General features: G+C 44.1%; 1 protein-coding gene across 1 annotated transcript in view; it reads left to right on the forward strand.

Annotated features, from left to right (window-relative positions):
- The first annotated feature begins 497 nt into the window (after positions 1–497).
- Positions 498–22,316, forward strand: part of leg1.1 (liver-enriched gene 1, tandem duplicate 1) — a 28,766-nt gene continuing 6,947 nt past the window's right edge. The window contains exons 1-2 of the mRNA XM_078213557.1: positions 498–825; positions 2,038–2,124. Of these exons, the coding sequence (XP_078069683.1) occupies positions 498–825; positions 2,038–2,124 (415 nt within the window). The remainder of the gene's footprint in view (positions 826–2,037; positions 2,125–22,316) is intronic.

A 22,316-nucleotide genomic window follows, 5' to 3' on the forward strand; every position in this document is an offset into this window, starting at 1 on the left:
CCAGCCAAGAAAAAGTTGACAATTATTGAGCCGCTGTTAGTGTTACAGTGGCCCTCAAGTGCACGACTTCTGTTATGTGAAACTGAATGAGAAATATCCATAACATGATAAGTTTTTTATGTACATACGTATCAATGTTCCTAACCATGTCAAATAACTTTTCTCATAAATTGTAGTACACTGTTTTCTCTATTAAAATTTTATCAGATCATAGTTTATTCTTTCAAGTATTAGTAAAGCACATGGCTTTTTCACCTCTGCACCCAGCATGTAATGTCTCATTAAGGTGTAATAGCTGATATTATGCACATTTACCAATTGTATTGATTTGTTGTTAATTAAGTTGTCATATGAGTGAGGTTAAAACCTATTAATGTCACTGGGAAAAGAAACACTTGTGAAGTAGTTTCATAATTCATGATAATTCATGCCAAACATACAGAGGGGACTTGGAGCTTATATAAAGAGAATCGAACATTTATGTGAAGTCATTCAAAATGGCAAGGCTTATTCTAATTTGCAAAGCATCTGCCACTGTACTCCTCGCAGCATTGCTGACAAATTTTTCTGATGCAAACAGACAAGAGAAAGCGAGAGGAAGTGGTGATTACCCACCATTATGGGATAACGTTCCTGATTCATTGGATGGTTTTGTTACCATCCATAACAAAACCGTAATTAATCCTTGGAATTACCTGGATCGATTGGGGATGTATAAAATACTACTAAATGTCACAGCTAAGTATATGATTAATTTTGGACCCAGTAATACAGGGAATGTGTTGTGGGGTCTACCTCTGCAACATGGATGGCAGTTTAAAACAGGTACGAGATTATTTGAATGTGTTCATGATCTATCCTTGTGCAAATCCCATGTCATTTTAAAGAACTCTAACAGATTGAACAATAACAAATGTTATTTAAAAATACAATATAATTAAATATAAAAACCTGGATAATATCCTAAAGTTTAAATGATCAATTATGTATAGCTTGTACAATGTCAGTGCCTATAGTTTGAGATATTGGAGGACTAATTAGTGGGTGCCTGTGTTCAAGCAAAGTGAGCATCACAGCTGAGCCCATTCTTGTCTCATCCAATGATTATACGCACATGTACACATATTTAGTCAGCAGGAAACAGTAGATAGTAACAGTAAGTGTCATTTCTAGCTGAATTTTTGTCATTATCCCAATTGTTGCCTCACTTCTGCTGTCTTGTTTAAGAACAACTAACTTAGCACAAACTCACTGGTGCCTTTGTGGTCTATATGATTAATATCATATGAGGTAAAACACTAAAATGTTGGTACATACTAATGAACCAAGATGGGTTGATTTTAAAAGTTATTAAACAACATTATCTTTTTTTCGAATTACACTACTGCACTCTGAATCATTTAGAGCTCCTTAACAGTTTATTTAATTACTTTGAACAACGGACTAACTTGTTAAACTTGTTCGATCAGCTCCCTTCACTGCAGCACACAATGCTTTTAAAAACAGTCAGCTAAACCTAACCCTAACCCATTGCAACAGAAGTACAGTGCAGAGAAATTAAAACTGCAAAGACAAAACATAGCATGGTTCTGAAGTGTCAATGTACAGACTGATGGGGTGGAAAATTGTGCTTACAGTTTTACACAGAATGAAATCCCAATGGAATCTGGGTAACAGCAAGTCAGGGAAAAAGGCTTATTCATTGGGAGGAGAGAGGGAATTTTGGTATTGAGTAACCTCTGGGATTCTCATATACCTTGTAACAAATGGTTATGAAGCAGAAGTGACAGACTGGGGAAGGGTTCATCAGCCTTTGTAAAATGTGTTGCACAAGGAGTGAGAACAAAGAAATCACTTAGCTATTTAAAAACAAAATTCACAAATTGCGAAATGTTCTTATCATTTTCAATGAGTTAGTAAAAATTAATTCACTTGATTGTGAGTTGTTTCAAATGCCTGTTTGTTGGAAGAACCTGAGGTAGAATTGGACAGAACTGGTATATTGATGAGCATGAACTATTTGTCTTGTTATACTAGGTAGATTAGCAGATCCATCCAATGTGTCATCTTGTGGCCGACAAACTGGTGACTTATTGTGCATTTCCACAACAAGTTGGTGGTCCTGTAAGTAGTAAACATTATTTACTGTTTTAGCAAATGTGTACAAAATAATTATTTACTTGGTGGTTGGTGTTATATTCACACTCCTCAACCATTTTTGAAAATATCAATTATAATTCTCACGACTGTACTGTAAAAACATTTGGTGCATTGAGTCTGCATCGACACTCCCTGGCAGTGTACCTTACATAGGCCCTTTCCCCCCACCCTAACCTTCTAACCCCACACATTTACCATGGCTAATCCATCTAACCTACATATCTTGGGACACTAAGGGGCAATTTAGCATGGCCAATCCATCTAACCTGCATATCTTTGGACTGTGGAAGGAAACCAGGGCACCCAGAGGAAACCCATGCGGATATGGAAGAAGGTGCAAACTCCACACAGTCAACCAAAGCCGGAATTGAACCCAGGTCCCTAATGCTGTGAGGCAGCAGGGCTAACCACTGTGCCACCATGCTGCCCCTGTGCCACTGACTGGTTTACAGAAAGTTATCACTGGTTATCACTGACTGGTTTACAGAAAGTAACCAAGAATTAGTTAACTGAATTGGCGGATAAATTGGAGTTGGAAATACCTGCAGGAGAGAGGAAAGCTGAATTTGTTGAAAGCATTGTGAAATATTTAAAGTTGCAAGGGTTGTCAGATAGACCAAGTTCTTCAAAAAGTGAGGCAATTGAATTAACTAAAATTCAATTACAAATTAAACAATTAGAAATGTAGGGGGAAAAAATGAAAAAGAAAAAAGTAAAAGAAATGTAAAAAAACTTGAACTAAAGATGCAGGAAAAGCAGAAAGAAAGGGAAAGAAAGGAAAGAGATAAAGAGAGGGGTTCTCGGAGAGAATTGAAAATGGAAAAAATAGCAATGGCAGAAAGATAAAAGGAAAAGGAGAGAGCATTTCAATTTAACATGTGGGAAGTTTAAAAAATGACACTACAGCAGGTTGATGAAGGAGGTAGTTCTAGACATGAAACTAGTGAGGAAATTTTTAAATTTATGCAAGCTCTTCCAACATTTAAAGAAAAGGATGTGGAAGCAGTTTTTATTTCTTTTGAAAAGGTAGCTCAAGAGATGAAATGGTCAAAAGAAATTTGGACATTTCTTTTACAAAGTAGATTGGTAGGTAAACCTAATGGGCCTGATTTTACCATTTTCATTCTAAGTGCTGAATCTGGGCGCAATTCAGATCCGAATTGGAAAACTGCTCTCAGGCGCCCCCATAAGCACTCAGCCTGGAAAAGAAATTGCGGGTCTGAATCGCGCTGTGGGCGGGGCTTATCGCGTCTGAAATGCTGCTGGTCTGATCGGAACTTTGAACTGCGCATGCGCAGTGAAAAAAAATTTGAAAAATGCGCCCCTGTCACATCGTCCCGGGCTGCAAGAAGCGGATAAAGCGGCCCGGGAGCGAAAGGCGGGAGCGATGGCCCCAACAGATATCGCCCCACCCCCACAATATAACTGTCCTCCTTGTCCACCCACACTCCCTGCTATCCAGACCAATCGTGACCCTCTGCCCCCCCTCCCCACCGATCGCCCGCAGAGTGGCAGCGGTCTCCCCTGCCCCCCCACCCCCCCACCAGGAATCCACCTGGCCTCCCCCTCCCACCAGAGAACAATCGGGTCTCCCTCCCCCCACACCCCCACACCAGAGATACATCTGACCCTCCTCCTCCCTCCTTCCCCCCACCAGAGAATGATCTGGCCCGCCTCCCCCACTACCGATCTGAGTCAGAGAGCTGCTGGAAGCTCTGAACTTACCTTCAGAAGCTGGAGCGCCCGAAACAGACTTTTGCCGAGCATGTCTGTTTCGTGCCGAATCTGGACACGCAAACGCGATGGTAAAAGAGGAAATGCTGGTTAAGTTGGGCGGGTAGCCCATTAATTCAATTTAAATGCATGCAAATGCATTTAAATCGCCGTTGCGCTCGTTTCGGGTGCGATTCGGATCGCGGTTATTTTCGGGCCTTGTAAAGTGGGCATCTGCTTGGGCGCAGATCGCGCTAATCATCTCACGCCCGACTTTACCAAGTTTTCATGCCCAAAAACTGGCGCGACGCAATGCTAAAATTGGGCCCAATGTTGTGTATCCATAATTATTGGAATAGGTATCTGTAGCTTATGATGTGGCAAAGAAAGCTCTCCTTAGTTTGCAGAGTTGGTTCTACAGGGTGAAATTTTGAAACTCAAAAAGCCAGTCTGGACAAACTCACATGGAATTCAAGAGGATGAAACAAAATAATTTTGACCATTGGAGGCAGGCGTTAAAGATAGAGAGAACACATGAAGCCCTTGGAGAGGTGATTCTTTTAGAAGGATTTAAATATTCACTTCCTTTGGTTATTAGGACAATGCTGAGAAACAGAAGCTTAAAACTGCTAGACAGGCAGCAGAGTTAGCTGATGATTATGAACTTGTCCATAGAACGAAACCTTTTTTCCATCATCATTTTAAACATGAGAAGGATAGAAGGTGGGAAGGAGACAGGAAAACAAGCAGTCAAGGAAGAGGTGGAACAGTTGGGAATGGTCAGAAAATGTCACCTCAGATCAAAAATGTAAGTGCTGAGGATGGAAGTGACATTCAGAGGCCTAAGCGTTTCCATTGTAACAAAGTGGGGCATATTAAGGCAAATTGTTGCAAATTAAATGGAAGGCCAGTTCCAGTAGTAGGAAAAGAGGCATCTGAAAAGGAAATGGCTGTTAAAACTGTAGGTGAAACATGTTCTTTCAGAATCAGTGAGAAAGGGGGATAGATCTCAAGGTAGTTCAGACAATTATTTGAGTACTGGGCAAGGAAGTCAGACTATTGGAGGTTATGGGTGATTTGTTTCAAAAGAGAAGTATTCCCTTATTTGTCTAACAAAATGACTAAACAAATTAAAATTTTGAGGGATACAGGAGCAGATCAATCATTGATGGTAGCTGATGATACAATCTGTACTCCAGGAAGTTACAACACCAACTGGGATCATAACACTGGCCGGAATTTTACCTCCCCGCCTGCCATGGGAATTGGAATGGGTGAGGGGCGGACAATGAGAAGGTCCGTTGACCTCGGGTGGGATTTTACGGTTTCAGGACGAGTGAGGCCGTAAAATCGCACCCTATGTCCCAACTCATCTATCTTAGCATTAATTATTTAACATTGCAGAGTGGAGGGATAATTGGATGTTTGAATACCAGTTGCTGATTGCTAATAGGTGTTAATATTAATCTGTAAAGCAAAAGCCGCTTTAAAGTACAAAAAGGTTATTTTGGTGAAAGGATGAAAACGGGCTCTACGTGTCCTAATTGGAGCATCCTCCCTGAAAGTATTGGTTTAGCACTCAAGTTTGGTCCCAATTGCTGACTTCTATAATTTAAATTTGCTTGGAGGTGCTAAACCAACACTTTCAGGTTTAGCACTCAAGTGCTGAATAGATGTAACCTTCTAGGAGGAATATATCTGTTCCTTACCTATCCATTAAAGTGTGGCATTCTCCAACTAACACACAGCAGCATGTTGTTGGATGGCCTCATCCTCATGCCATTCTTTGTTCAGACCAAGGCGGAAACCCTGGCAAGATGACCATGACCATCACTCCCTTTCTCCTGATGGCTCGTGTAAAGTGTTCAATAAGATGGAGCAGCACAGTGCATACTCCTTTTAGCCAAAGTCCTCAGAGAATTTCTGCAGTAAATATTGATTCTTGACAAAATGTATTGGACAATCTCCCAATATCCCTTTACTCCTGTATTCAAACCCTTTGCAATTAACCAACATACCATTCGCCTTCCTAAATGCCAACTGCACCATCATGTTAGCTTTCAATGACACATGAAAGGAATGTCCAAGACCTTTTGGACATCAAAACTTCCCAATCTCTCACCATTTGAGAACTGCTCTACATTTCTGTTTTTCCAAATAAAATGGATAACCTTTTACACATTATAATCCATTTGCCAAGTTCTTGCCCACTCACGAAGCTTGTCTAAATAATCTTAAAGTATCTTTGCATCCTCCTCACAACTCACATTCCTACCTAGTTTTGTGTCATCAGTAAACTTGGAAATATCATTGAAATGGATTGTGATAGCTGGGGCCCAAGCACTTATCTTTGTGGTATTGCACTAGTCACATCTGACAATCTGAGAATGACCCACTTATTCCTACTGTTTTCTGCCTTTTAACAAATTCTCAAACGTTGCCGATATATTACTTTTATGCTTTAGTTTTGCTTACTAACTTCTTGTGTGGGGCCTTATCAAGAGCTTTCTGAAAATCCAAATACACCACATCCACTGGTTTCTCATTATCAGTTCTGTGAGCAATTTCCTCAAAAAACTCCAACAGGTTTGTCAAACATGGGGCTGAATAATACACGGCACAAATGGGCTTGTACTACATCTGCACTGACACATTATTGGGTGCGATTACAATGGCTCACATTCTCAATGTCTTCACACTGAAACGCAATAATACGCTGGGTGAGTGGGCCTAGAATATTGGCAGCCTGCTCACTGTATTTAAGTTCAATTTAATTACTTAGTTAAGCTTGTTAATGTGGCAATTGAGTAGAATAATACACGCTGGGAGCAATAAAGCACTCAGAGAATGTGAATCATGCCTGCTGGAAAACTCTTTTTTTTTCACTGAATGATTATAAGGATGGGTTAAAAGTCAACAGCTGCGTCCTTAGCTTGATCTCAGCAGTTCAGGCTGCTGTGAGTGCTGCTAGCATTTGTTACAGAAAGCTGTGTTTCCAGGGAATACATTTGTTATTTTGAGTCATCATTTAGCCTACAGAAAGGTGAATTTAGACCCTCAACTAAACCTCAGTCAGTTTGGTTGTAAAAATATGGGATAATGGTCTTCGTGGGAGCCACTTCCAGCAGTGAAGAGGAGAGAAGGAGATTGAGGAGCAGAGGGAGATTTCCAGATGGTTAGGGCGGGGTTCATTTATGGTGTATGAAGGTGGCAGACCTGCATCAGAGCACATAGCTGATGAAGACATGACACTGCAACACGAGAGTCACATAGCAAGGACTTATGTTGTCAATCAAGTATAGAGGCAGAGAATGAGCTTCCTTAAAATGTTAGAGACACAGCACCAGAGCAGACACAGGCCCTCCAGAACCACAGTGATCTCTCTATGTGAGATGCTGGCAGGGGGATAGCTTCCAACTGCACTAATTTTCTTTGCCATTGGATCATTTCAGGCTGCCTGAAGATACCTCAATGGCATCACACAGCCTGCTGCAAACCATTGCATTAAAGTCCTTACAGATGCAATGTCCCAAAGGACCATAGAATCATAGAATCATAGAAACCCTACAGTGCAGAAGGAGGCCATTCGGCCCATCGAGTCTGCACCGACCACAATCCCACCCAGGCCCTACCCCCACATATTTTACCCGCTAATCCCTCTAACCTACACATCCCAGGACTCTAAGGGGCAATTTTTTAACCTGGCCAATCAACCTAACCCGCACATCTTTGGACTGTGGGAGGAAACCGGAGCACCCGGAGGAAACCCACGCAGACACGAGGAGAATGTGCAAACTCCACACAGACAGTGACCCGAGCCGGGAATCGAACCCGGGACCCTGGAGCTGTGAAGCAGCAGTGCTAACCACTGTGCTACCGTGCCGTCAGTATGTTGCATTTTCAATGGACTACCACGGTCAACTTGAATTGCAGTGATTGCAGGTTTCCCCAAGGTTCAGGGAGCAATACACTGCACTCACCTCACCATAAAGGTCCCGCAGGCCAGCCCTGTACATTTATTAACAGAAAGGGCTATCATTCCATAAATGTCCAGTTGGTTTGTGACCACAATGGAAGAATGATGCAGGTATGCGCAAGATACCCATGCAGCCCCCCATAATTCCACATTCTCCAGAATTCCCAGGTTCCAGGCATGTTCAATGGACCTGATGCCCTGGATGATTGGCATCTGGGAGGCAAGGGTTACCCTTTGAAAGGATGGCTTATGACACTTGTGAGGGCCCTTAGAACAGACAGGGAGAGGAGCTATAACAATATCCACAGAATCACCAGGGCCATCAATGAGCAGACAATTGGGCTGCTAAAAATGAGGTTCTGATGCCTGGATAGTTTATCTGGAGGAACATTGTAGTACTCGCCATCCAGATTTTCACTGATGGTCATTATGTGCCGTGTCTCCATAACTTCATCATTCAGAGAGAGGATGCCCTGGAGGAAAAGGAGATTCAAGATACTGGGTATTCCTCTGGTGGCGAGATTAAAGAAGCGGGGAGAGAACTCCCCGGCGGAGAAGTGCAAGAGCCTACATGGGAGTGTATGGATGGCCGTGACACAAGAGAAGCCTTGAGAAGCCAGAAGTTCCGGTAGGTCAGGCATTCTTGAAGTCAGAGATGCATGTGCTGCCTGTGTCTCAACATCATTCCAGACTGTGTGAGTCCTGTCAGCACATTCACCATCTCAGGCAGTGTTGCATCTAGACCAACATTCACTATTGACAAAACATGAGTTTTTTCCTCCATATGTTTCCTAATGCGCTTATAGGTAAACAGAACCTCTACTTCAGGGATAGTAAATTGAAGATTTATTCACATTTAGCAATGGCCAAACTGATGATAACATCCACAAAATGCAGCTTCCTATGTGACCCACTTTGTGACTAGTGTGGAGTTTTCTTAATTTTTTTCTATGTGCTCCAATGCAGTGCTCCCCCTTCACTTGTTGCTGTGTTGGAGAGAAACTGCTGATCTGCTTGGCTCCTTGCCCTGGATGACTCTGGCAGCATTCTCTGTGCAAGTGAATCATTGAGGGCTCCACTAGGCTGGAAGACGCCTGTTGAGTTGCAGGAGGAGCTGTCACCATGTCAATCAAGGTGGATTGTGCCAATGACAGAAGGTGGAGGAGAGATTGTGCTGAGAGATGCTCCCAAATGACAACAGCTGCTACTCTATCCCCACCACGAGGACCAATTGGTCCTCCATGCCTTCCCATGAGGTCGCAGGAGCTGGATCAGTGCCCAGACTCCCAATCCCTCTGTTGCCCTTACTCTGGGCCCCTGAGCACAGAGTCAGGGTAACAGTGTGTAGGTTAGACCACATGCCCACGACTGTGTCTACAATAAGGTGGGTTTGCCCCTCTGGGACAGTCACCAGTTCCTTGTCTACCCAAGGAAGAAACTCTGAAGAGTGGGTGATCGCTGTGCACATGGCCTGAATGAACGCCTCCACAGTCCAGGCTAGAGCACGCAACCTGCCCCCAACCTATCTGCCAAATCTCTACACTTCACTGATAACTCCAGAGGCTCATCATTAGACTCAGACTCAGTCTTTCGATCACCTCAGTCACTCTTACACCTGCCCAAGGCCTGCCTCATACTCTCTGGCAGCTGCACCTGCAAATACGATGTGCCCTTACCAAATTGCACTTGTCCTCATCCTGACATGCTAATCCTTGCCAAAGTGCCAGTATCTGTACTGGTGCTTGGTGCAGGGAGAGGATGTGACGCTCCTATCCTCTTCGGAGGCCAATGTCAGTCCTTCAGGGCTGGCGAGGTCAGCAGATGATGAATCACCTGCGCAAGGCACACAGAAGTCTTTGACAGCCTTTGTGGGGTATGCAAGATCACAATATTCAAAAGCATTAGCAACATATGGATTAGGAAATGGATCAAAAGCTTGAATTACGTATGGACATACTATTCATCTAACCATCCCAGGCTTCAGTCCACCTCATCTTAGCCATCTGCCCCTTTGTATCCCAGATCTGGTTAAAAGCCCCTTGCAATCTCAACTGCCCCAGGTCTTCCTCCAATTTTGCCTCTGCCCATGGAGTGGCTCCATTCTGTGGAGATCTACAGCAAAATCTTCTCCTCCAGTGGTGCGAGGATGGTCAAATGGGGCACTCCGCTTCCTGTTGTGTTTCTTTCCCAGGCCTGCTTTTCCTGAAGTGAGGTGTGACATTGTAATGATGTTGATTTGTCAGGTACCTCGATTTCAGCATATGTCAAAACTCAGAGAGGAACGCACACTCTGTACAATGGTTGGCAGCCATTACGCTGTATACCTTTCTCAAGTCTAAGGGCCTTCCCTTCCTTTCCCAGAACCAGAATGAAACCTCCACTCATTGTTCCACCGGAGCAAAGTAGAGAGGGAGCGATTCGTGTCAGTAATGGCTGAGGGTAAGAGTGATTTTTTTTACCTTACTTTTTAGCTGAGTTTTTTTTCAGTTAAACGGGAAACCGGAAGTAGGCCGCAGGGAGGCCTGGGAAGGTTTTTTTTTGCCCAATAAATTTGAATGGGGAGGTAACCCGAGACTCTACACGGGTAGAGTCCCGTACCCTCCCCCCTCCTCTAACCTAAAAAAAAGACTCCGAGTGAGAGCAGGTAAGCTTTTTTTTCTCCCTTTCGTTTCTTAGTAAGGGAAGTAGTAAGGTTGTCAGTGCAGGCAGTGCAATGTTCCTCCTGTGGGATGTTTGAGGTGAGGGACACCAGTGTCCCGGCTGAGGACACCTGCAGGAAGTGCACCCAATTCCAGCTCCTTGAAGACCGTGTCAGGGATCTGGAGCTGGAACTGGATGAACTCAGGATCATTCTGGAGGCAGAGGCAGCTGTAGATAGAAGCTACAGGGAGGTAGCTATTCCTAGAAATGATGATACGTGGGTGACGGCTAGAAGGGGTAAGAAGCAGTCAGAGCAGCGATCCCCTGGATCCCCTGTTCCTCTGCATAACAAGTATACCGTTTTGGATACTGTTGGGGGTGACGACTTAACAGGGGGTAAGCCATGGGGTACAGGTCTCTGGGACAGAGTCTGTCCTTGTTGCTCAGAAGGGAAGGGGGGGAGAGGAGTAGAGCATTAGTCATTGGGGACTCCATAGTTTGGGGGACAGATAGGAGATTCTGTGGGAACGAGAGGGACTCGCGGCTGGTGTGTTGCCTCCCAGGTGCCAGGGTCTGTGATGTCTCGCATTGTGTTTTCGGGATCCTTAAGGGGGAAGGGGACCAGCCCCAAGTCGTGGTTCACATAGGCACCCAAGACATAGGTAGGAAAAGGGATGGGGATGTTAGGCAGAAATTCAGAGAGTTAGGGTGGAAGCTTAGGGCTAGAACAAACAGAGTTGTTATCTCTTGTTTGTTACCTGTGCAACGTGATAGTGAGGAGAGGAATAGGGAGAGAGAGCAGTTGGACACGTGGCTACAGGGATGGTGCAGGAGGGAGGGATTCAGATACCTGGATGATTGGGGCTCTTTCTGGGGTAGGTGGGACCTCTACAAACGGGGTGGTCTACACCTGAACCAGAGGGGTACCAATATCCTGGGGGGGAAATTTGCTAATGCTCTTCGGGAGGGTTTAAACTAATTCAGCAGGGGGATGGGAACCTGAATTGTAGATCCAGTGTACAGAAGGTTGAGAGTAGTGAGGTCATGGATAAGGTTTCAGCATCGCAGGAGTGTACCGGCAGGCAGGAAGGTGGTTTGAAGTGTGTATACTTCAATGCCAGAAGTATCCGGAATAAGGCAGGTGAACTTGCAGCATGGGTTGGTACCTGGGACTTCGATGTTGTGGCCATCTCGGAAACATGGATAGAGCAGGGACAGGAATGGTTGTTGCAGGTTCCGGGGTTTAGATGTTTCAGTAAGAGCAGGGAAGGTGGTAAAAGAGGTGGAGGTGTGGCATTGTTAGTCAAGGACAGTATTACGGTGGCAGAAAGGACGTTTGATGAGGAGTCGTCTACTGAGGTAGTATGGGCTGAGGTTAGAAGCAGGAAAGGAGAGGTCACCCTGTTGGGAGTTTTCTATAGGCCTCTGAAAAGTTCCAGAGATGTAGAGGAAAGGATTGCAAAGATGATTCTGGATAGGAGCGAAAGTAACAGGGTAGCTGTTATGGGGGACATTAACTTTGCAAATATTGACTGGAAAAGCTATAGTTCGAGTACTTTAGATGGGTCAGTTTTTGTCCAATGTGTGCAGGAGGGTTTCCTGGCACAGTATGTAGATAGGCCAACAAGAGGCGAGGCCACATTGGATTTGGTACTGGGTAATGAACCAGACCAGGTGTTAGATTTGGAGGTAGGGGAGCACTGTGGTGATAGTGACCACAGTTCGGTTACGTTTACTTTAGCGATGGCAAGGAATAGGTATATACCGAAGGGCAAGAGTTATAGCTGGGGGAAAGGAAATTATGATGCAATTAGGAGAGATTTAGGATGCATAGATTGGGGAAGGAAACTGCAGGGGATGGACACAATTGAAATGTGGAGCTTGTTCAAGGAACAGCTACTGGGTGTCCTTGATAAGTATGTACCTGTCAGGCAGGGAGGAAATGGTCGCGTGAGGGAACCGTGGTTTACTAAAGAAGTTGAATCTCTTGTGAAGAGGAAGAAGGAGACTTATGTAAAGATGAGACGTGAAGGCTCAGTTAGGGCGCTTGAGAGTTACAAGTTAGCCAGGAAGGACCTAAAGAGAGAGCTAAGAAGAGCCAGGAGGGGACATGAGAAGTCTTTGGCAGGTAGGATCAAGGAAAACCCTAAAGCTTTCTATTGGTATGTCAGGAATAAAAGAATGACTAAGATAAGATTAGGGCCAGTCAAGGACAGTAGAGGGAAGTTGTGAGTGGAGCCTGAAGAGATAGGAGAGGCGCTAAATGAATATTTTTCATCAGTATTCACGCAGGAAAAAGACAATGTTGTCGAGGAGAATACTGAGATACAGGCTATTGGACTGGACGGGATTGAGGTTCATAAGGAGGAGGTGTTAGCAATTCTGGAAAGTGTGAAAATAGATAAGTCCCCTAGGCCGGATGGGATTTATCCCAGGATTCTCTGGGAGGCTAGGGAGGAGATTGCAGAGCCTTTGGCTTTGATCTTTAGGTCGTCATTGTCTACAGGAATAGTGCCAGAAGACTGAAGGATAGCAAATGTTGTCCCCTTGTTCAAGAAGAGAAGTAGAGACAACCCTGGTAATTATAGACCAGTGAGCCTTACTTCTGTTGTGGGCAAAGTTTTGGAAAGGATTATAAGAGATAGGATTTATAATCATCTAGAAAGGAATAATTTAATTAGGGCTAGTCAACACGATTTTGTGAAGGGTAGGTCGTACCTCACAAACCTTATTGAGTTCTTTGAGAAGGTGACCAAAGAGGTGGATGAGGGTAAAGTAGTTGATGTGGTGTATATGGATTTCAGTAAAGTGTTTGATAAGGTTCCCCACGGTAAGCTATTGCAGAAGATACGGAGGCATGGGATTGAGGGTGATTTAGCGGTTTGGATCAGGAATTGGCTAGCTGTAAGAAGACCGAGGGTGGTGGTTGATGGGAAATGTTCATCCTGGAGTTCAGTTACGAGCGGTGTACCGCAAAGATCTGTTTTGGGGCCACTGTTGTTTGTCATTTTTATAGATGGCCTGGATGAATGCGTAGAAGGATGGGTTAGTAAATTTGCGGATGACACTAAAGTCGGTGGAGTTGTGGACAGTGCGGAAGGTTTTCGCAGGTTACAGAGGGACATAGATAAGCTGCAGTGCTGGGCTGAGAGGTGGCAAATGGAGTTCAATGCGGAAAAGTGTGAGGTGATTCACTTTGGAAGGAGTAACAGGATTACAAAGTACTGGGCTAATGGTAAGATACTTGGTAGTGTGGATGAACAGAGAGATCTCGGTGTCCATGTGCATAGATCCCTGAAAGTTGGCACCCAGGTTGATAGGGTTGTTAAGAAGGCGTACGGAGTGTAAGCTTTTATTGGTAGAGGGATTGAGTTTCGGAGCCAGGAGGTCATGTACAAAACTCTGGTGCGGCGGCACTTGGAGTATTGCGTACAGTTCTGGTCACCGCATTATAGGAAGGATGTGGATGCATTGGAATGGGTGCAGAGGAGATTTACTCGGATGTTGCCTGGTATGGTGGGAAGGTCTTATGAGGAAAGGCTGAGGGACTTGAGGTTGTTTTCGTTAGAGAGAAGAAGGTTAAGAGGTGACTTAGTAGAGACATACAAGATGATCAGAGGGTTAGATAGGGTGGATAGTGAGAGCCTTTTTCCTCGGATGGTGATAGCTAACATGAGCTTTAAATTGAGGGGTGAGAGATATAGGACAGATGTCAGAGGTAGGTTCTTCACTCAGAGAGTGGTAAGGGCGTAGAATGCCCTGCCTGCAGCAGTAGTGGACTCACCAACATTAAGGACATTTAAATGGTTATTGGATAAACATATGGATGATATTGGAATAGTGTAAGTTAGATGGGCTTTAGATTGGTTTCACTGGTCGGCGCAACATCGAGGGCCGAAGGGCCTGTACTGCGCTGGAATGTTCTATGTTCTATGTTCCACAGAGGCATCAAGGCCACCAACTGTGACAGTGGTGCATAATGCTGCCTTGGACCTCAGAGGCTTGTACACGAATATGTAGAATGAGGACTTACCTTTGTGGACCTCAAGAGGTCATTTAGCCTCTTCCTGCATTGCCTCTAGTTTTGAGGTACCATACCAACCCTGCTGACCTCAAATGGCCACTTTCATCCAGGCAGGTCGGGTTATTGAACAAGGTATCCTTTTCCTGTCAGTTGGCATCAGGACCTCACATCTGGTGTTCACAGCCTGGAGGAGGACACAGACGGAGTGATCACCAAAATGTGAGGCAGTTGTGGACCTTCTTCCCCCTACCTTGCCCCTCATTGACTTTTTGCGGTCATCTATTTAAGAAGACATGTGATAGCTAAGCAGCTGCTCGATTTTCAGATCCTATTTTGTGGATGATTGTATTCCATGACATTTCTGTTTACTGGGAGAAACACTTAACTCAAAACCTCTGCAGAATTTGACAATGTAGTATAATCTTTAATGCACGCTATAAGAATATGTGGATTCATGTCCCATTATGGAGACTTGACAGTAAAATGACGGGCTAACATTCCAGTGTGGTACTAGGTGAGTGCTGCACTGGCAGAGGTGCAGTCTTTGGAAGAGATGTTAAACTGAGGCCCCAGCTGATCTCTCACATGGCTGTAAAACATCCCATAGTACTATTTCAAAGAGCGAGCAAGTTCTCACCAATGTTCTGGCCAATATCTATCCCTCAATCAACCATACTAATAAAACTGGTTATCTGGTCATTATCATGTTGTTGTTTGTAAGTGCGCAAATCGGGGCTGCCACATTATAACAGTAATGACATTTCATAATAAACCTTGCACTTTTGGACAAGTCTTGTGTTTTTTTGTGAAGGACCATTTAATTCCAAAGTGAAACTAAGAGAAAATTCTGGGAAGAGGGATAATTGGATTCATGGATATGAGGTCATCGGACTTCTGAGAAGTTAATCTCTGCCTGGGGTTGCTATGGGGATGGTATCTTTGAAAAAAAGGTCTAATGAGAATTTTAGTCATAGGTGTTTGAGCAGTGCGGAGAACAAAGACCCCAGACACAAATCTCCAAGAAGAAGCAGGGAGAATTCACTGAGAATGGGACAAGGACTGTGAAATAATGAGTATAAAGTAGCTAAGGTGGAAAGGCATGGCACAGTTCACAAAGGATACCAAAAAGTCAGTTTCCAGGAACTGAGCAGTGAAGGTTGGGAAGGATATGCCTTTCGAGGGCTTGTGAAAATTGGCTCCGGGATTTTGTCAGCAGCATGCCATTTCCAATGTCATACCCTGAACTGTACGTCATTTCTGCTTTCTCTCTTTTTGCCATTTCCCATGTGATTATAATTAAAATTCTAAGTGCCAGAAGTGTACATGGAAAACACGTGCAATTTAGCAGTGGTTAAACGTTTCATTGGTGAAAACACTGTCAGCTGACAAAGTTGCACCGAGGGGCAGCCTAAAGCACCTCCTGTTCAAACAGGGAGGCTGCTCATCAGTGTCAGAAAGCCCTCCCCTGGGTGTGGTGAGACTGCTGTCTGTAGGGGCTTCAGATCTACCTCCTGGATCAGTAAAGGAACTGAATCTCCACTGGGGAAAAATGGAAGGCTGTGGTTTTTAATGCTGTAGATGCTGAGGGGGAATTGCCTACAGCTGTGCATAATGTTCCTTTGTTGCACTGACTATTTAAAGTGAAAATTTACCTTTTTATTTGGATTCTTGTTTACCTGTTAAGTAATGTTTGAATTATGCTGATTTTGGTTTGTTTGCTACCATAGAAGTTCTGAAAAATTGAAATCTTGACCTTTGATTATTTCCCTTGGGTCATTTGGGAAATTCAGCTCATTTTTAAAAAGTTATCGGTCTCTGTCGGGATCATAACAAATTGGCACTTGTCTGGGATAGATTCCAGAGCCTGTAAAACAGTTCCACTGGAATTTTCCAGAATCTCAACAAACAAGTTTTCACAATTAGTTTTTGCTGTGTTCAGTGGGAAATCTACTTTTAATGCTCAAACCTTCTTGGAGAGAACAGGCTTGTCTCTTGGTGCCCTGAAGCAGTTGACAAAAGATAATTTGCCGGCTGTGGGAGAGATATTGTGGATCAACTTGGGGGCTAGGAAGGCTGAGATTATTGCAGAATTGGCTCATCCTTTGAAGCTTAAAGAAGAAAAGGGTGTTTCTACTCGCATTCAGGTAGAACCTGCAACAAAATGATTTAGGGAACGAGAATTAAATTGGAAAGAGAAGACTGAGAAAGAGATAAGAAATAAAAATTGGAATTAGAATTGGAAAATAAGTTAAAACGAATGGAAAGAAGTAAGATACAGAGAATTGGGAAAAGGAAAAGTACAAGAGTCAGAAACTCAGCCTGCTCATTTAAAAATGATGCCCGGCATTGTTGTACTCCTCCACAGCCTCTCTTGGACACATATATCTGACACACATGCACAGGCACACCAGGGATTACATAATCTGACTCAAACATAACTGTTTTGTCATGGATATAGAGAAATAACTTCACCTCTCTACACTTCCCCAGAGAGACTCTCATTGAATCATTCTATCTTAGATTTGCTAGAGCCACTCAGGAGGATTTAAACTAGTTTGGCAAGGGGGTGGGACCCAAAGCAGTAGGGAGACAGAAGAGAAGGTTGACGACACCACAGACATTAAAGAGAGTACATAGAACATAGAACAGTACAGCACAGAACAGGCCCTTCGGCCCACGATGTTGTGCCGAGCTTTATCTGAAACCAAGATCAAGCTATCCCACTCCCTATCATCCTGGTGTGCTCCATGTGCCTATCCAATAACCGCTTAAATGTTCCTAAAGTGTCTGACTCCACTATCACTGCAGGCAGTCCATTCCACACCCCAACCACTCTCTGCGTAAAGAACCTACCTCTGATATCCTTCCTACATCTCCCACCATGAACCCTATAGTTATGCCCCCTTGTAATAGCTCCATCCACCCGAGGAAATAGTCTTTGAACGTTCACTCTATCTATCCCCTTCATCATTTTATAAACCTCTATTAAGTCTCCCCTCAGCCTCCTCCGCTCCAGAGAGAACAGCCCTAGCTCCCTCAACCTTTCCTCATAAGACCTACCCTCCAGACCAGGCAGCATCCTGGTAAATCTCCTCTGCACTCTTTCCAGTGCTTCCACATCCTTCTTATAGTGAGGTGACCAGAACTGCACACAATATTCCAAATGTGGTCTCACCAAGGTCCTGAACAGTTGCAGCATAACCCCACGGCTCTTAAACTCCAACCCCCTGTTAATAAAACCTAACACACTATAGGCCTTCTTCACAGCTCTATCCACTTGAGTGGCAACCTTTAGAGATCTGTGGATATGGACCCCAAGATCTCTCTGTTCCTCCACAGTCTTCAGAACCCTACCTTTGACCCTGTAATCCACATTTAAATTAGTCCTACCAAAATGAATCACCTCACATTTATCAGGGTTAAACTCCATTTGCCATTTTTCAGCCCAGCTTTGCATCCTATCTATGTCTCTTTGCAGCCTACAACAGCCCTCCACCTCATCCACTACTCCACCAATCTTGGTGTCATCAGCAAATTTACTGATCCACCCTTCAGCCCCCTCCTCTAAGTCATTAATAAAAATCACAAAGAGCAGAGGACCAAGCACTGATCCCTGCGACACTCCGCTAGCAACCTGCCTCCAATCCGAAAATTTTCCATCCACCACCACCCTCTGTCTTCGATCAGACAGCCAGTTACCTATCCAATCGGCCAACTTTCCTTCTATCCCACACCTCCTCACTTTCATCATAAGCTGACATGGGGGACCTTATCAAACGCCTTACTAAAATCCATGTATATGACATCAACTGCCCAACCTTGATCAACACACTTAGTTACCTCCTCAAAAAATTCAATCAAATTTGTGAGGCACGACTTGCCCTTCACGAATCCGTGCTGACTATCTCGGATTAATCCGCATCTTTCTAAATGGTCGTAAATCCCATCTCTAAGGACCTTTTCCATCAATTTACCAACCACCGAAGTAAGACTAACCGGTTTATAATTACCAGGGTCATTTCTATTCCCTTTCTTAAACAGAGGAACAACATTCGCCATTCTCCAGTCCTCTGGCACCATCCCCGTGGACAGCGAGGACCCAAAGATCAAAGCCAAATGCTCTGCAATCTCATCCCTTGCCTCCCAAAGAATCCTAGGATACATTTCATCAGGCCCAGGGGACTTATTGACCTTCAGTTTATTCAAAACTGCTAGGACATCCTCCCTCCGAACATCTATTTCCTCCAGCCTATTAGCCTGTAACACCTTCTCTTCCTCAAAAACATGGCCCCTCTCCTTGGTGAACACTGAAGAAAAGTATTCATTCATCACCTCGCCTATCTCTACTGACTCCATACACAAGTTCCCACTACTGTCCTTGACCCGCCCTAACTTCACCCTGGTCATTCTTTTATTCCTCACATAAGAGTAAAAAGCCTTGGGGTTTTCCTTGATCCGACCCGCCAAGGACTTCTCGTGTCCCCTCCTAGCTCTCCTAAGCCCCTTTTTCAGCTCATTCCTTGCTAACTTGTAACCCTCAATCGAGCCATCTGAACCTTGTTTCCTCATCCCTACATAAGCTTCCCTCTTCCTTTTCACAAGACATTCCACCTCTTTCGTGAACCATGGTTCCCTCACTCGGCCATTAGTACATTAAATAGTAAAGTACATTAAATAGTAAAAGCAGTGTCTGTAATCCTAGTACTAGGCAGGTCAGGCAAAAGCAGAGCAGAGAGCAAGGGAAGTCCAGATTAAACTGCATGTATTTCAATGCAAGAGGCCTGACAGGCAAGGAAGATGAACTCAGGGCATGGATGGGTGCATGGGACTGGGATATTATAACTATTACTGAAACATGGCTAAGGGAGGAACAGGACTGCCAGCTCAATGTTCCAGGGTACAGATGCTATAGGAAAGATAGAACAGGAGGTAAGAGAGGAGGGGGAGTTGCACTTTTGATCACGGCAGTACTGAGAGGGATTATATCCGAGGGTTCGGCCACTGAGCCTATATGGGTAAAACTGAGAAATAAGAAGGGGGAAATCACTTTGGTAAGATTGTACTATAGGCCCCCAAATAGCGGGAAATTGAGGAGCAAATATGTAAGGAGATTGCAGAGCTCCAAGGAAAATAGGGTGGTAATAGTAGGGGATTTTAACTTTCCCAACATTAACTGGGACAGCCATAGTATTAGCGGGTTGGATGGAGGGAAATTTGTTGAGTGTATTCAGGAGGAATTTCTCATTCAGTATGTGGATGGCCCAACTAGAGAGGGGGCAAAACCTGACCTCCTCTTGGGAAATAAGGAAGGCTGGTGACAAAAGCGTTAGTGAGGGATCACTTTGGGACCAGTGAGCATAACTCCATTAGTTTTAAAGTAGCTATGGAGAATGATAGGTCTGGCCCAAAAGCTAAAATTCTAAATTGGGGCAAGGCCAATTTTGATGGTATCAGGTAGGAACTTTCAAAGGTTAATTGGGGGAGTCTGTGGGAAGACAAAGGGACGTCTGGTAAGTGGGAGGCTTTCAAAAGTTTGTTAACCAGGGTTCAGAGTAAGCACATTCCTCTTAGAGTGAAGGGCAAGGCTGGTAGAAGTAGGGAAGCCTGGATGACTCGGGATATTGAAGCCCTGGTCAAGAAGAAGAAGGAGGCACATGACATGGATAGGCAGCTGGGATCAAGTGGATCCCTTGAAAGTATAAAGGGTGTTGTAGTAGAGTTAAGAGAGAAATCAGGAGGGCAAAAAGGGACACGAGATTACTTTGACACATAAGGCAAAGGAGAATCCAAAGAGATTCTACAAATACATAAAAGGACAAAAGAGTAACTAAGGAGAGAGTAGGGCCTCTTAAGGATCCACAAGATCTTAAAAGTGCGGATCCACAAGAGATGGGTGAGATTCTAAATGAATATTTCTCATCAGTATTTACTGTTGAGAAAGGCATGGACTTGGGGAACTTGGGGAAATAAAGAGTGAGGAGTGAGGAGTGTACATATAACAAAGAAGGAGGTGCTGGAAGTCTTAAAACACGTCAAGGTAGACAAATCTCCGGGACTTGATGATCTGTATCCCAGGACATTGTGGGAGGCAATGGAGGAAATTGCGGGTCCTCTAGCAGAGATATCTTAATCATCAATAGCCACAGGTAAGGTACCTGAAGATTGAAGAGTGGCAAATTTTGTGCCTTTGTTTAAAAAGTGCTGCAGGGAAAAGCCTGGGAATGACAGGCGGGTGAGCCTCACACCTCCAGTGGGTAAGTTGTTAGAAGGTATTCTGAGAGACAGAATCTACAGGTATTTAGAGAGGCAAGGACTGATTAGGGACAGTCAGCGTGGCTTTGTGAGTGGAAAATCATGTCTCATAAATTTGATTGAGTTTTTTGAAGGGGTAACCAAGAAGGTAGATGAGGGTTGTGCAGTTGATGTTGTCTACATGGACTTTAGCAAGGCCTTTGACAAGGTACCGCATGGTAGGTTGTTGCATTAGGTTAAATCTCATGGGATCCAGGGTGAGGTAGCCAAATGGATACAAAATTGGCTTGATGACAGAAGACAGAGGGTGGTGTAGAGGGTTGTTTTTCAAACTGGAGGCCTGTGACCAGCAGTGTGCAGATGACACCAAGATTGGTGGCATAGTGGACGGTGAAGAAGGTTACCTAGGATTGCAACAGGATCTTGATCAATTGGGCCAGTGGGCTGACGAATGACAGATGGAGTTTAATTTAGATAAATGTGAGGTGATGCATTTTGGTGGATCGAACCAGGGCAGGACTTACTCAGTTAATGGTAGGAAGCTGGGGAGAATCATAGAAGAAAGAGATGTAGGGGAACAGATTCATAGCTCCTTGAAAGTGGAGTCACAGAAGTCATTCAGCGTGCTTGGTTTCATTAGTCAGAACATTGAATACAGGAGTTGGGACGTCTTGTTGAAGTTGTACAAGACATTGGTAAGGCCACACTTGGAATACTGGGTACAGTTCTGGTCACCCTATTATAGAAAGGATATTATTAAACTAGAAAGAGTGCAGAAAAGATTTACTAGGATGCTACCGGGACTTGATGGTTTGAGTTATAAGGAGAGGCTGGATAGACTGGGACTTTATCCCTGGAGCGTAGGAGGCTTAGGGGTGATCTTACAGAGGTCTATAAAATAATGAGGGGAATAGATCAGCTAGATAGTCAATATCTTTTCCCAAAGGTAGACGAGTCTAAAACTAGAGGGCATAGGTTTAAGATGAGAGGGGAGAGAATCAAAAGGGTCCAGAGGGGAAATTTTTTACAGAGGGTGATGAGTGTCTGGAACAAACTGCCAGAGGTAGTCGTAGAGGCGGATACAATTTTGTCTTTTAAAAAGCGTTTAGACAGTTACATGGGTAAGATGGCTATCGAGGGATATGGGCCAAATGACTATCTAGCTGATCTATTCCCCTCATTATTTTATAGACATCTATAAGATCACCCCTATGCCTCCTACGCTCCAGGGAAAAAGTCCCAGTCTATCCAGCCTCTCTTTATAACTCAAACCATCAAGTCCCGGTAGCATCCTAGTAAATCTTTTCTGCACTCTTTCTAGTTTAATAATATCCTTTCTATAATAGGGCCCAGAATGGGCCAAACGCAGGCAATTGGGATTAGCTTAAGGGTTTAAAAAAAGGGGCAGCATGGACAAGTTGGGCTGAAGGGCCTGTTTCGATGCTGTAAATCTCTATGACTCATGACTCTATCTACTGAAACCTAGGAAATATACAATTTGCAAAGGATTCCATTCCATTAATATCCAGTTATTCCAGAAAAAGCACTGTG

The sequence above is a fragment of the Mustelus asterias genome, chromosome 5 (assembly GCF_964213995.1).
Source record: "Mustelus asterias chromosome 5, sMusAst1.hap1.1, whole genome shotgun sequence".
NCBI lineage: Eukaryota > Metazoa > Chordata > Chondrichthyes > Carcharhiniformes > Triakidae > Mustelus > Mustelus asterias.